Below are 15,913 nucleotides of genomic sequence, written 5' to 3'. Positions count from 1 at the left end.
TGCCACCTAGTTTTATGGGACCTTCAGGAATGCAATTAGCGCCAAGATGTTTCCTCCTTTGTCAAACTGCCTGGCAGGTCGCCAAGGGGTTCAAAAGCCGCTGGGCCGCACAGCCAGCTGCCCCTTCCCGAGCCCAGCTGCAGGCAGGAGGGCTCTCTTCCCCTCTCCCGCAGCCACCCACATTTCAGCGTGCCGAAGGTCTCTGTGCAAGAGGGCTATCTCTCCATCCGGAGAAAAACCAGGAGCAAAGCGTTCAAGGCTTTGGGAAGCAACGGCCTGCTTTGTCAGAGCACGATGCCGTGGATAACCCGTTTGCATCTCTTTTGGAGGAACAGAGCACTTCTGCCAGTCATCCCCGATGGCCCTTCCAAAAGCTGGATTAATGGTTTGAAACAGCTACTCGGGAGCTGTTAACTGGAGTGAGGGAGCAGCAGAACAAATGCCACTTACTAGTGACTAAGCGGCATCAACTAAGAGTTGGATGCAACTTGAATCAACATTTACGACGTGTTATAAATGACTCCTTTCCCGCCTGCCTCACAGATGCAGCAGGCACGTTAAACCTCCCACTAACAGGAATCAAATTCCTGCTGCTCCTTCAGATTATCTCCCACCCAAAATCTGCTTCTCCACTTCACGGGGGGCCATGAAAAGACAGGATCCGTACAAGTACTGTCTGCAGTCATCTCTCCTCTCAAACCCTGACAAAATGAGGTGCCAATATTTATAAATGGACCCAGGATTGAAAACGCTTTTGCTAGCCAAAGGACCAGAACGCTTTTGCTAGCCAAAGGACCGAGTAGCATGAAACAAGAAGCTCGAAGTTTATTTCAGAGAATTTCAAACCTGCTGTGGCTTTTGCCGGGAATACGGGATGTCTGAGCGCAATCTGCCGCCCAGCCCTGTGTCATGGCAGTGACTCGACTGGGACACTAGATCGCAAAAGGAAGAAATGCCCAGGCTGGCTGGTGATGGGCTCATGGTGCCTCTGAGCTGAGGCATGCAAAAAGCACAGCCACATACACGCAAAGCAGTTTGCATGTGTGGATTTTTACTTCTCAGCTTGGAAAAGTGTGCCTTCCTCCTTGTGCTTCCCCAGACCTCGGGTTGGGCTGGACTGGCTGCTCTTCCACCAGCTGCTCTGGCCAGGACGGGCACTCAGAGGTTCATGATACCATCTTGTTCAACAGCTTGGGCAGGCGTAAATGAATTTAATGGGAGATACCACAGCGCATTTAATGGGAGATACCACAGGTGCTAAAACTGAGGTTGGGTTCCTTTATGGTGAAAATGCTGTTCAAAATACAGTCACAGAAATGCACTGAGAGGCACTAAGTGCCTTCTACACTACCAGAAGATTCATGCAGTATAAATAAAGCCCTTGACAACAGTGGTGAATTCCCCTCATGGGTCCAAGCCAAGCAATCCCAAGCAAGGACAGAGACAACAACAATCTGCAGCAAAACGACAGCTCCCTACATGCTGCTTTTTTTGTTTTTGCATTTGCTAAAACCTGCATTTGCTAAAACCTCCCCATGCGGTAGGATTCAGCCTGCGAGAGTGGTGGGCACCGGGATGCCGGGGCCTTTCAGGGACAACCGTTGTGCCCAGGAGAAGACAGAGGGAGGGCAGAGTGTCATTTCTTTCCCTTGCAGGAACAAAAGCAGCGACCAGACCCCGCACGACCGCCCTGGGGACATTCTGCACCCAAGGCATGAACCAAACTCCCCTGGCTGCCAAGTCTACATGTGTTGGTGGACGGAGACGTTCAGTGCTGAGCTAAACACATAACCTTTTCCAAGAAGGCCCCATTTGTAGGGAGGAGAGAGCACGCATCTGCTGGAAGCCACCAGAGATGCTTGTGTAGCAGAGGGCTGTTTGTTACGGGCATCTTTCGGCACAGCCCTGCTGTGTAAGCTCAGACACTTTTGGTGGGCCACCAAGCCTCTTGGGCTGACAAAACCACCTCAAAATGTTACGTCATTGGCACGGCGCTTGCTACAGCTCAGATTATAGCATTGTAACTGCTGGAATTTAAAAAAAAAAAACAACAACACAAAAACCAAACAAACAAAACAACAGAACAGCAGCAATGGAAATACCAGGAGGCATAGGGAGAACCACCCCACCCCACGCAGCCGTGCCAGACTCCATCCCACCCCTGGAGCAAAGAGGAAGCCACTTGGCCTCAGCATACCCTTTGTTTTCTCCATAGCTATAAAAAGGACTTTAAATGACTTAAAAAATCTCTGGCAAATCCCAGACCAGCTATGCTGCTCTTCCTAGAACCAGAAGCCCTCCACAGGGACAGAAGAAAGTAGGTGCAACAGAAGACACACAGCTTGTTTTCCTGTGGAGTGGCAGAGCTCTGGCTCTCCTGATGAAATGGAAATTTGAGCAAAGAGGTATCCTTCTCTTGCAGTACCAACCACTACACCAGTAACTTCCAACCTCTCTTTATAGCATCACTGCCCTGCTTGCTAACAAATATATTCTTTTTGGGTAGGATGATGCTACCAAAGCAATATGGTCATACAGAGAAGAAATCCAACCTAAGAAGACACCAAAAAGCTTCAGAGGATTCAAGCTTGTGCTCTTTTCTAGGGATATACTTCAGTGTGCAAGAGATGTGCATGGTTACATCAAAATAACACCAAATCCAAGACTCTGCTCATCTCTGTGGGACCCGGGCAGAGGACAGGCCTGCCAGGAGACAGCCTTTCACTCTAATGCTGAAAACTCAGTTCTGATGGGGTTAATGCACTTTTTGCTCATTAGTGTGGATGCACTTAAACCTCTGCCTCCCTTTTTCCATAAAGAAAAGAAACGGTGCGCAGATCCCTCCAGAAACAGGGCAGATTTTGGCAGGCGGGGCAGGCGCAGCCCCTTGCGCACCCTGCACACACCAGCCCAGCAGCCTTCCCCCATTTCGGGGTGGTTTCCCCATCCCCGAGAAGCAGAGGGTGCAAGGGAGGAAAGGCTCCTACCTGAGCAGAGGACTCCCTTGTACCTGGCGCAGGAGAAGTCGTCACACTCGCAGAAGGGCCCGTAGATGTTTCCGAACTCACTCTCGTAGCAGAGGCACTGGTTGCAGCTGCACTCCCCTCTCCCGCTGCAGAGGGGTTTGCCCTCCGCCTCCCGGCACATGGCGTGGTGCATGTCCCCGCTAGCACCCTCCTCGCACTCGCACCTGGCCCCCAGGTAGCCGGCATCACACTCGCACAGCCCGCAGGCGTAGGTCCCGTTGCCGCTGCACTTGCCACTGGCCGGCGCAGCGTGGCCAGTGCACCCGCAGAGGCAGTTGTAGGTCAATGCCACTTCCAGCGTGTCCCGAAAGCCAGCAGGCTTGATGGTGAAGGTGTGGGAGGTGTCCTCGGCGGGGCAGCTCCGCGCCTCCACGGCCACCTCGAAGGAAACCTGGGGGGGGGCAAGTTGAGTTGTAAGTTAACATGCATGGCCCTAAAACGTCCATCAAGGGTGTCCTGGGAAGGAAGGCAGGAGAGAAGGGCCAATTTCCCGAGGAAAAGCCATGGAGCAATTCCCTGGAGTGAGGCCATGCTCAGCGCATTGAACTTCACTCCCAGGTGTGCAAAAAACCCCCAAAACAATTGCACGTCTAGCGAGTGCACCTGTAGCTCAATGCACCGACATCTGCCAGTCCCATGAGGGGTTTGGCATCCTTAACATTTTAAAACTCTTTACTGTCAGCCATTAGCAGTAATTTTCCCATTGGTTTCTGTCCCGCAGGGACCATTGGTTTCTGTGAAGCAGGAAGGAGCCTGCCTATTCCTATGAAATAAACAGGGCAAAACTCCAGCAAATAGCCTGGTTTTCATGCTATTAAAAATAATAAACTCTGTTGAAACCAAGCACTAGCAAGGTTCTAACCAACGCAGCACAAGGGCCCAAGGTGCCTATGAGATCATGGATTTAGAAGGTTTTATGGGAATCCTGATCCGCACAGAGATGTGCATCAGTCACACAGTCCCAAGCTTTCAGCACACTGCTAACGGGCCATTTCTGATGGATGCTTCTGCTAAGACTGGCTTCAGAAGGGTTACACATCATTACATGGTTATACATCACCCCCCTGCTCATTTTCTGTTGCTACAATCCAGTGTCAGGGATTTTCTCCTTGGGAAAACCAAGACCGTCCTATGGCCGCTTGCTTGGCCCCCCGATTTAATCCTGCTGTTCGGTGGGGGTCTTGGGCCGGCCAGTGCTGCCTGGAGCTGCTCGTTAGCAAAGAGGATTAACCTTATTCCAAGGAAGCAAGCCCCTTTCCTAGGCATCAGGAGGGAATGATTTTTCTCTGGAGACATTTGGGGTCACCTCGAGCTCTCACTACCTGCTCCATCCCGCATGCCAAGGGGTGATGTGCGGACGGATGGTGGCACAGCAGCTACCTCCAGCCGGGAGAGCTGCACCCCATGAAGCTTCCCTTGACTCCCTCCCATTCCCAAGGCCTGAAGCAATTAGGCAACGAGCTCAAACTACAGAGGAGAAGAAGATCAGAAAGCAAGCTAAGGGGCTCAGGGTAATCCTGCTCCCTTTCACCAGCTGACACCATGCCCCCAGGACTAAACCCCAGCAGATTAGGATCCAGTGCCAGCGTTATCCTCTTTGGGGAAACTTTCTTAGCAGGAGTCAAGTCTTCATCCACATGGAAGTAATGGGGCCGAGAGCAGCTGAACAAGAGGGGAAGGAGGGATGGGACCCCTATGATCCTGTGCCATGTCTGCCTGTGCAGGCACCTCAATACTCCGGTGCACCAAAAATGAGAGCGGTACCAGTGCTGGCTCCTTGCTGTACCCCAAATCTTCTGTTGCCTGGGCAGAAGACACCCTCAATTCATCCAGATGGGGAGAGGCAGTCATTCCCGCTCATGCCATCAGCCTCTGCGGATACCGGCACGCACGTACCCACTGACAAACCCTTTACGGCACGAGCTGCAGCAGCTGGAGCGACCCCCCTGCTCATGCCAAAGCCGGGAGCCCAGGATCAGCCACCAGATTAACTCTGCTACCTCGAGGGCTCAGGCTTTGCTGTGGGAACAAGGAGGGCACGTGCCTAGCGTGGCAACACTCCAGGGATTGATTTTACCCACTGATCAGAGATCCAGTAAAATTCAGATAAAAAAAAAACTGAGGCCATCTCCCTTTTTAACACTTCACATGATCCTTATTTGGCAGGGCAAAAATCCAGCTACTGTTGACTCTCAAACTATTTTTATATGCCTCAGTGCTTAGAGCTCTGGTATGTTTGCAGAGCTACTCTTCTCAAATAAGGCAATCAGGCTGGTAACGAACCCACACCCACGTCCTCACAGATAGCAAAAGCCTGGAGAAGGGGAGGGGGTTCGCTGCTGGTCTGAGCCCTCCTGCCCCAGCCTTGCAGCCCAGCTACTCATTTATCTATATCAACATTAAATTTTAACAAGCAAAGCTTAGCTTCTCTGGTTTTTTATAAAAAAAGCACAGGATGGATTATGCCATGTATACTGTTAATATTAAGGGGCAAACTATATTTTTAGTCTGTGCTGCTGTCCAATAACCCTAGGAGAGGAGGGTTGCTGCCCTTCTGAGCACCCTGTCTTTTTTTGCAATACCTCCAAAGTTAACCATGACCTCTTCACTCCAGGAAAGACAGGTTTAGATTAGAATCACAGAATCATTTAGGTTGGATTGAGTCCAGCTGTTAACCTAGCACTGCCAAGTCCACCACTACACCATGTACATAAGCACCTCATCCAAACGTCTTTTAAATACCTCCAGGGATGGCGACTCAACCACTTCCCTGGGCAGCCCCTTCCAATGCTTGATAACCCTTTCAGTGAAGAAATTGTTCCTCATATCCAACCTAAACCTCCCCTGGCGCAACTTGAGGCCATTTCCTCTTGTCCTATCTCTTGTTACTTGGGAGAAGAGACCGACCCCCACCTCTCTACACCCTCCTTTCAGGTAGTTTTAGAGAGCAATAAGGTATCTCCTCAGCCTCCTTTTCTCCAGGCTAAACAACCCCAGGTCCCTCAGTCGCTCCTCACAAGACCCTTGTGCTCCAGACCCTTCCCCAGCTTCGTTGCCCTTCTCTGGACACGCTCCAGCACCTCAATGCCTCTCTTGCAGTGGGGGGCCCAAAACTGAACACGGTATTCAAGGTGCGGCCTCACCAGTGCTGAGTACAGGGGGACAATCACTTCCCAAGTCCTGCTGGCCACACTATTGCTGATAAAAGCCAGGATACTAATACAAGCAAGGATTCTCAAACAATAACAAGAAAACCTTAAATATTTAACGGACCAGGAAAAGACCAGCAGACCACAGCAATAAAAATTTCACAGGTGAGAGCGTGACGTGAATATCTGGGATTACAGGAAAAAAAGGCCATTCCTGACTATTGCATCCTGCTGCCTGATGAAGACCTTTTGGCCCAGGATGCTGTAGACAAGACACCTGTATTCCCTTTCTTCACAGCTGATCTACACCATGCAGAGCCACTTTTAGCAGAGCCGCTCTCAGTGGGTTTCCATATTAATGTGGCACAGTATAAGGAGAGCAGAGGAAGATAAGCACAGCTGTATTTTATCGCCCGGGACCACTCATCGAGAGAGGTAAGCGGCTGCATGGGGGGTGAAACCGCCTCTCCAGGGGACAGACTGAAAGGCAGACTCACCGTATCTCCTATTTTGAGATCCCCACACTTCCTGAGCCCGGGATAGGACAACCCGTCCTGGCACGTGGCAGTGAAGGTCAAGCCAATGTCCTCAGGGCTGTCCCAGACCGTGAGTTCCACCTTGGACCGAATACTCTAGAAACACAACAGGAAAGCAAACTGTCAGGTTCCCAAAGGCGGGTGGGTTTCTTCTGCTTTAGCCTCTTCTGCTGATGTTTCCAGAGGGCAGCTAGGACATCTCTGCACCTATATGAAAAAAAATCACCCATGCACACACACTGACATTTGCGTTTGACTTAACCAGCTCAGGAGACTTCTGATGAATGCAACTAGGGTCATGGGGAGCTGCCTACAACCCCTGCAGGTGGCTTAAGCCCTCTAGGACAAACGTGATGACCACTGTAGCCAGCACTGAAAAGATATGGATGCACACGAAGAAGAAGGAAGAAAACATTCTCGACCACAGATCGAGCATCTCCGAGCCAAAGGTCAGAGCCTCGTGCGCACATCTGCACCTCCTCCTCCTCATAAACCAGCCCTTTAGCGAAGCACAAAGCCTGATTCCCCACCGACAGTCGTCCTGGGACGCCCACCGTACTGCATAGAGAAGGTGTAAAACTGCACTAACTCTGTCCTGCTTTCTCGATTTCACCCATCTGGTCAGAAAAAATGTATTTTTCCTCTTTGGAGAAAATGCCAAACAAAAAGTACCCTTTTGGATGCATCAGCTGGAAACACCACCATGGGAAAAAAATAAATGAAAAATCTCTTTCTTTGCAAAACTTTTCAAAGTGAAAAACGTTTTCCATCAGCGAGGTTTTGGTATGCTTCTACCCCCTTTCTTCTGCTTCCCATCTCTCCATCCTGCTGCACACACAGACTTTTTCAGTCAAAACAAAATGAAGTTTATAAGTATTAATATGGAATGAAGTTGTTTTGTTTCATTCTTCCAATGGCTGGAACTGATATTTTTTATGAGTGGTGTCCAAAAAAGACAAAGGTTTTCAAAATGGAGCTTTTTGTACAAATACATTTATTTTCCAAAGCCAGCTTGCAGCTCCATCCCCCTCCCACTTGTCCCCAACCCTCACCGAAGTGGACAGATTAAGGAAAAGTGCTAATTCAGACCTTTTGCAAGTCCATGTGATAACAAAACCAGGGTTCACGTGCCAACAAAGAGCTAGTGCTTTTGGAAACGGGCAGGAAATAAATGAGTTTTGGCTGGGCAAATCTAAACAGGCCTTGAGGATAAAAAGGAATAATTTCCCATCTCTCTGCTGTAACAGAGGAGCCGTTCATGGGGTGGCAATGTGGACCATGCGGAGAATCCATTGCCTAAGGGACGAACACCATGCATGCCGGTAAAGCTGAACGTGCTGCTCTGCCCAAAATTATCCCATAGAAAGTAGCTGTCACACTGATACACTCTCCCGTCTTCCTGCCCAGAGCATCTCATCTGGAGCATGGCGGAAGACAGGACACCAGGCCAGACCTTGCTAAGACCTTGCATGGGCTCTTCCTATGTTCTTACACAGATGCCAAGATTTCTTGTTAGCCCTACATAGTAATGCTATTAGCTTAATTGTAATGCCATTATTATCAGCCACTTTGCAGCATTACACAGCAATACCTTCTCACAGCACTGCAGCCACCGCTAAGGTGCGGGATTTTGCTGCTGTGTTCTTTGGTGGCCTCCAAGCCTGCTGCACCTTCAGGGAAGAGCAGAGGATGCTGGAGAGACCTAGAGGAAGGACCTGGTCCTGAACAATATCTCTGCCTGAAATAAAGCTGTCTGCTATAGCCCGGGGGAAATTCAAAGGATGGACTGTATCAGTGTAAAAACAAGAAAATCCTGAACCAGCAGCGGCTCCAGGGATGGCTGATGTGAAGGCCACCCACTGCCTGTCATGGGAAACCCATCGGTGGTGTAATGAGAAACACATCCAAGACCTGCCTGGACTGGGTTTAGGAAAGCAGTTTTTAAACCAGCATCCCCTTTGCTCCCTTCAGTCCAAACCCAGCCTGCGTGCCCGGGCAGAGACCCCCCCGGCACCACACCAGCCCGGGCACAGCCCCCAGGAGCCTCTCCATCTCCGAGGCATGTCGAGATCTGGGGAAAAAGGGTTTTTTTCTTAGTGAGGACAGAGAAAAAAAGCTGTTCCTGTTCTCTTCTGTTTCACATCCCTCCGTATGAGGGAGGAGTGACAGCACATTGGGCAGAAGAAAAAGGGAGACAAAGACGAAGAGATAGGGGAAAGGGATCTCGGGGGTAAGGTAAGCCCTGAGCAAGTCTGATGCATGCATTGGTGGAGGGAAGCAGACGAGAGAGGACCAGAGACGGCCAAAGCCCTGAAGGGGGGAGGCTGAGCCCGGGCCCAGGGCACTAGCCACTGCCACCCCACAGGAGAAGACAGTCCCTGTTGCAGATGAAGGGTTTCTCCAGGCTCAGAGTTTCCTTTCCATGAGGAATAAAAAAAGGTTCACTCCCTCTTGGGAAACAGACATTTTAGCCTTATCCCTCAGTGAGAATTTCCTCCTTCATTTCAGGAAAAAAACAAAGCTACGGAGAGGAGACAGGCTGGGCGGGCACCAGGTTTCCTGCGGCCCCAGGCTGCCCGCAGCACAGGCAGGAGCTGCCAGCTCCCGGCAGCACACCTGGGGGTCCCAGCTCACACCCACCACCCAGCTGAACAGGCAAGAAACCAGCCCCAGTCTCAGCAGATCATCCCACACAGCTCCTTCCACGGGGCACTTTGGTCTCAGTGTCCTGGTGGTTTCCAGCCAGTTGTGCCGGAAAGCTCACAAGCAAAGAGAGGGAGGGAGCAGGGCTGGGGGCATCAGATCCCCAACGGTTTTCATCAGCTTATATCTATCTGCAAAGGTTCGACGGGTGGTGAAACGGAGGCACGGATACCTGTTACAGCTGGGAAACTGAGGCAAAGGGAGGTTTTCATGCGATGGCACTGAGACCACATACAAAGTCAACATGGAGTAAATGTTCATTTCTTTTGCCCCAGTCAAGCATCTTAGCCACAAGACCCTCCTTCCTCAAGGGGACAAACTAGGACAACTGGGCTTTTGTTTTGCAGTATCTCCAGGGCCTCATTAGCAGCATTAGCTGCTCATTGTCTTTCCTCAGAGGGTGAAGCTTTGGGAAGCACTCTTCCCAAGGGCATAACTAAATGCTGCTTTAACTGCAGGGAGCTGTGGGGGAAGGAAAGATGAATGTTACAGGTCCTGCAAAGCACAGCACAATCCTACATGACCTCTGGATGTGTAAACTCCTCCAAAGAAGTCCTTCCTCACTCCCTTGCACTAATGAGCATAGTACCAAGAAGAAGAGCTTGCAGCCATCAAAAGCTGTGTTCACAGGTCCCATGCATGAAGAACCCTACCTGAAGGCTGACCCATTACAGGGTCAGATCTCCATGCCCAGCACCAACACAGCAATATAATTCCAGGAGCACAAAGAATCAACCCATAAGAATTCAGGGAGAAGTCAACAGAAATGTCGACAATAACTACCCAACAAACGTGCAATTTAGCTGCTTCTAATTGATCTGCTCCCCTGACCTCCATGGAGGTGGACAACATCAGGTCAGCAGTACAACTACGGGTCCTTTGCTGTCCTCCACGGGCCCCATTGCAGCAGGGCAGGCTGCACTGGCAATGCCACATAGGCAGGGCTCCTTTGGGACCCAAGAGACACTCATGGGATGTTGGGACCCAAGTGATGCTCATGGGGTGTTGAGGACCAACTTGTGCTGCATGGAGACCAACGCAAGGATGCGACCTTAACTGGAGCCTGGTTACATACTTGGGAGGCCTCTGAACATCAGAGAGCAAAGAAATAATCTATTTTACCTACTGGTAGGGTGCTCAGAGAGAATAGTTTTAGATTGGGGCTGTATTTTGAAGGTAATTCTGCACACGAGAGATGGGGTGAAATCTCTGCTTCACCACAGGCTTCCTTGGGTATCCCCATGCTCCTTCTCCATCTCACACACCTTATTTCCCTCCCCAGGGTGGATGCCCCAGCTCCAGCAGCAGGCGGAGGACCGGGGAGGGAGGCAGCCAAGGCGGGTGGAGCACGCCGGGGAGAGGCAAGCCGGCAGAGCTCTTGGGGCTTCGCACAACAGCAGCTGTGGTATTAAAATGCACTTACATTGTAGGCCTTGACAATCAGCTCGATGATATTCTTGGAGTCTTTGTGCAAAATCTCCACTGTTGTTCCAGGAATCAAGGCGGTGAAGTTCTTGAAAAAAAAGAAAATTAAAGAAAATGCTGAGATGCAGAGAGGAAAGCAGAGGGCGAGGATGGACTGATCCCGTGCCAGGACACCGGCCACACACCCCGCCCCATCATCTGGTGGTGTACACGGTATGGCTTGGCTCCCGTTAACATGGAGCTTTTGAAAGCAAAGCATTGCTAACATGGCACATCAAACACTAAACAAAGCTCATGGCTGCGGGGCAGGGACTGATGGACCAGGGTCTGCTGCCAGAGGGGGCAAGACCGAGCTGCTGTGCACTCAGGAGAGCCGGCACCGCGGGAAGGGAGGTGCAGCTGCCCTGTCTCGCCTCGCAACCAGCAAGAATCCCTGGAGAGGGGGTGGAGAATGAGCTCAGCCCTCCCGCTCTCCACGGGCAAGCAGCAGCATCTCGACCGTAGCAACACGGCTGCTTGTTTTTGCTCAAGCTTCAAGAGCCAGAGCAGAGGCTTCTGAAAGCAACCTCGCCTGAAACATCTCCCCACATCCGCAGAGGAGCAAAACCCCATGGGGCAGCTCCAGACACAGGCCGGCCCTTGCGGCTTGGGTCACCTTTTCCTTTCCAGGGAGTTCAAACTGTATGTGGCGCGTCAGGGCCCTGGACTGCGTGATGGAAAAACACAGCTGGGCAGAAACACTGCGTGAGATTAGGTAATGGGATTAAGTCACTGCAGAATGGGTTGAACAGGTTTCTGCTCTCTCGCATGCTGCATGGCTGGCAGCCATCCGAACATCAAGATTAAGCTGGACTCTATTTTAGGTCTTCGCATGCTCACTAACATATATATCTGTTTGCTCTAAGAAGCTTTAGTGCTTTTCATTGAAAGGACAAGCAGGGAGGGACGGTGGGCTGAGCCTTGCCTGCCTGCATCTGCCTGCCCCTGCCAGCCCTGCGGGCAGCGTGTGGCCACATGCATGCGTGCTTACGTCTGCACAGATGCGTGCTTACGTCTGCACAGATGCGTGCTTACGTCTGCACAGATGCGCGCTTACGGCTGCCTCCGCTCCACGGTGCCAGCAGGAAGATGCTTTCATGAGGCATTTAAATCTCCCCCAGCCCCAGCGGCTCGGTGGCACTTACCTTGTACAGGACGTAATGGCTTTTTGTAACAGCGAAAATCAGGTGGATGTTGTTTTCAGCAAGTTTCTCTCCAAGAAGCGCCAGGGAAGGATAATCCTAGAGGCACAAAAAGGGCAGAAAGACTGATGGGTAACACAGAAACAAAGACTAATTTCATTGCTCTTCTCCTCCCAACAGCAAAATTCATTCCAGAAACGTGGCGTGTTTCGCTGCAGGATGAACTCCCTGATGTACCAGCACAATCCCAGCTGAAAGAGTAGGAATTCTGTCATCCCTTAAATATTTCTGCTGCACCTTTCACTAGAATATATGACTGACAACACCATTAGCTACAGCAACACCTGAAACACTGGATTTCTTTCTTTCCTATTTCTGCTTTGCCATCAGCAGACGCACATGTGTAATAAGCTGGCTGCTATCTCCAGGGATGTGAGGCAGGGAGATCTAGAACTGCAGTAAGTGGAAATGTATGATTTTTCTCCCAAAGCAGAAACATCCATTGCCTGCTCTTTCTGCATACTGGAACCATAAAGAGATTATGATAAGCTCTTTAATTCTGCAGACTTTCCAGACAGAGAGGATGGCAGGAAGATACTGCTCTAGCTACCCACGAACAACAAAATAATGAATCAGGGCTCACTTTCATAAGACCAGCCTGAGTTTAAAACCCCAGGCTGGTTCTGAAGTGCTGTCCTCATTTAAAACCACCTCATTTACTTGCAGACTGGAGGGCTGATTGAGAGCCTCCAAGACTCAAACACAGAAACACCAAGGCAGCATCCCCACACCAGCGTAACTCCACGTCAGTACGAGGGCTGTGCTCCCTTATGTATACACTTGCTAGGATTGCATAAGGGGGTGGAAAGAAGGTTTCTCTGAGGATCCTAGCCTCTGGCCATAATGCAGCCATCCAGAAACACCTCCTCGTATGGGTGACATCCGTGCAGGAACAAAAATCATAAGCAGTGCTTGTGATTTGCTGAATAAAGCACCCTTCTGCAGAAGGATGTGATAATTAGGTGGCAGGCAAGTGCTCATTCACCCCAGAAGTTTCCTCCACTGAGTTTAAATTAAAAGGGCCAGTTTGTCTATTTATTACTAAGACCTATGTTAGCATCGAGCTCAAAGGCTATGAATGAGAGAAGCATCTTGTTGTGCTCGCTATTGTAGCTACATCAAGGTAGGCTCAGCCTCCCCACGGAGAAGCTGACAATCCACTGGACATTTTAGAAAAGGGATGACATATTTGTTGTTTCCTCTACATTTTGCAGCAAATGTGATGTGCTTCAGGACACCAAGTTACTTTTCCCTCCCTTCCAATGAGCCCTGAAGAAATCCGCTAAGCTCCTAACCTATTTTTGAGCATCACAGAAGCATTCACTGAGGGGGGGATGCCCAAGGGGAATGGCAAATTTTATTTGCAAACTGCAAGACTGGGTAAATCCATGCTGGTCAGTTTGCCAAAAGCTGCTGGAGCGGGGGGTGGCTGGTCTCCAGAGAGGTCCACCAACACCCCAAGGTCTCCGAGGGCTGGCCCCCATGTTCCCCCTCACCAGCTGGCTGGATGCGCTGTACTCGTTGGCTTCGTTCAGGTGGCACTGGCCATCGTGGGGCTGCACCAGCCCCCCCAGCTTCCCATCCAGGGCTATGTGGGGCACGTCATCTGTTGTGAAGACCAGCAGGTGAGACGCCTCCTTACGCCAGCCGATCTTCTCCTGGGGGAAAAAAAACCCCGTGAGACAGCCGGTCTGCCCCTGCCAAGCCCACGCTTTGCCCCTCGCCCTGCACATGGTCCCAGCCACGCACCCACCCAGCAGCAGACCCGTTAGCACTAATTAGAAGAGTACCATGCTCCTGTCTACCCACCCCTGGCAAGAAAACAAAATATCAGGGGCCCATCTAGCATTTCCCGACATCTCCTTCCAACGTACTTACTTAAAAAGGCATGAGGAGGTATGTGGACTGTCCACCAGACCTTCTCTACCCAGATCCAAGAATAAGAATTTCAGCTGCTTTTATAGCCAAAGGAGACCTGCCAAATTCCTCCACACACATTTAATCTGACCTTGTTTCCTCAGCTCCTCTGAGCACACAAGGCAACAGCAAGAGCTGCAATATCCCTGCTCAGCATTTTCATTACCGCCTGCTCATAAAGGCTGTTCCTGAGCTGTGATGCATGAAGTGAGGTCCCAGCCCGAGGGGGCTGGCTTTGGTGCACCCACATGCATGCACATGCATGCACAGGCACTCTGCCCTGGTCCCCTCTGCACACATCTTCTGGAAGCGATGGTGCCTCCAAGCCTCCTGCCGTTTCGCTGTGCACCACTACGCGTGCCCTGAACAGCTCCATCCCCCTGCACCCCAGCCCAGAATAGCAGGGACACACACAGCTGGAGCGGAGCACGGCAGCGGGAGCTTTGGCAGTGGTTGCCTGCACTAATCCATGCACAACCGCCCCACACAGCTCTGCTGTAAGCAACTTCTGTGTATTTAAAAACATGCTAATTCCAAGCCATGCCCTAGTGGTCCCTATGAAAGCACTGAGACGTCAAGCACAGCACTAGAAGTGTCGTCTGAACCCCCCTTGGTCCCTCTGTGCAAGGGCCAGACATTATCACCATCTTTGCATGGAGAGAGATGCAGGAACAGATTTTTTTCAAGTAAAGGGATAAGATTTAGATGATAAACATTTCCCTCCCACGGAGCTTCCCCAGGTTTCCAGCTTTGCATCGGGCGGAGAAGCAGACCTATGCCTACAACAGCACACTGAAGCAGTTTGTTGCAATGGAAGTGGAAGGAATCAGAGCAGCCCAAAGGGAATTTTTGGAAACTATAGCTCTGCAGCACACTCCCCTGCACTTGCTGGCTGCTCCCACTGTCAGCTCACGCCAAGCCGGGCAGGCTGAAGTCCTGCCTGCCAACCACGGCAGGGAGATCCTGCCGCAGCAGAGACCAGAGCCAGAAAGCCCCATCTCCCAGAGCTTCCCCTTGGGCTGGCCACCCTGCCCGTCTGCCGGCAAAGACACAGCCCCACGCTTCCCTCCCTACACACATCCAGCATCCCCCTTCCTCCAGCCCCCGGCTTAGAGCAACAGTGCAAATCCCCTGGAAAAGGATGAGGGAAAAGCTGGTAAAAGCTTACTGATGGGAACGCAGTGCAGATGAATATACCCAACTCCTCCAGAGCTTACTGCTCAGCTTATTTAGCAACATCTGACACCTGCCTTGTTTTACAGTAAGATGCTAGCCTACGAGCTGCCGCAGCCCGGCTGCAAAGACACTTCCTATGGAAAGCAGTGGCGTGGGCACGCAAGAGGGCAGAGCAGGCAGAAGGATGCAGAATCACAGGTGCCAGTGCAATTTTCATCTGCAAATGTGAGTCATAGTCCAAAGCCTGATGATCTTTCCGATAAATATAATTCTTGCTTCAGGGACACTATTCTAGAGTAGATTTCTTTTTCCCTCCTATTGCAGAAGGTATTTTTTCTTTAATGATATTTTACAGACCTGTGCAATGCAAGTAAGGCCATAGGAAGAAATCTTTGGCAACACACATCCTTTGCCATGGACCAGCACATTACAGTCCAGCTCAGTATGCAGAAAGGACTTTTTTGCTCTGGGAAGCAGGAGTCATTCCACTGAAGTGACCCCACTGGACAAAAGGCAAAATCTTCATGCCAAAATGTAATTTCTTAAGAACTCAACCCAAAAGTGATTACAGCTCTAACAATGCAAGAAGCAGTTGGTCTGTTGGTCTACTCAGCCCACCAGACAGAAGCCCATCCAGTTCACTTTCCTTTCCGTATCCAAAGCTGATTTCTTTTCTTTTTAAACAACTGAGGCCAAGAAACTCCTGAAGAGATTAAAAGGATTAATTTGAGTTTCATTTC

The 15,913-nt window shown here is 50.7% G+C and overlaps 1 protein-coding gene across 1 annotated transcript in view; it reads right to left on the bottom strand.

The window, feature by feature from the left end:
- ITGB5 (integrin subunit beta 5) overlaps positions 1-15,913 on the bottom strand; it is a 64,348-nt gene that overhangs the window by 22,688 nt on the left and 25,747 nt on the right. The window contains exons 6-10 of the mRNA XM_072874745.1: positions 13,577-13,738; positions 12,024-12,119; positions 10,838-10,927; positions 6,673-6,807; positions 2,988-3,417 (exon numbers count right to left, since the gene is read on the bottom strand). Coding sequence (XP_072730846.1) covers positions 2,988-3,417; positions 6,673-6,807; positions 10,838-10,927; positions 12,024-12,119; positions 13,577-13,738 — 913 coding nt within the window. The remainder of the gene's footprint in view (positions 1-2,987; positions 3,418-6,672; positions 6,808-10,837; positions 10,928-12,023; positions 12,120-13,576; positions 13,739-15,913) is intronic.

Source organism: Ciconia boyciana, chromosome 10 (assembly GCF_034638445.1).
Source record: "Ciconia boyciana chromosome 10, ASM3463844v1, whole genome shotgun sequence".
NCBI lineage: Eukaryota > Metazoa > Chordata > Aves > Ciconiiformes > Ciconiidae > Ciconia > Ciconia boyciana.
The sequence above is the reverse complement of the archived record's forward strand: the minus strand, read 5'-3'. Positions and strand labels throughout refer to the sequence as shown.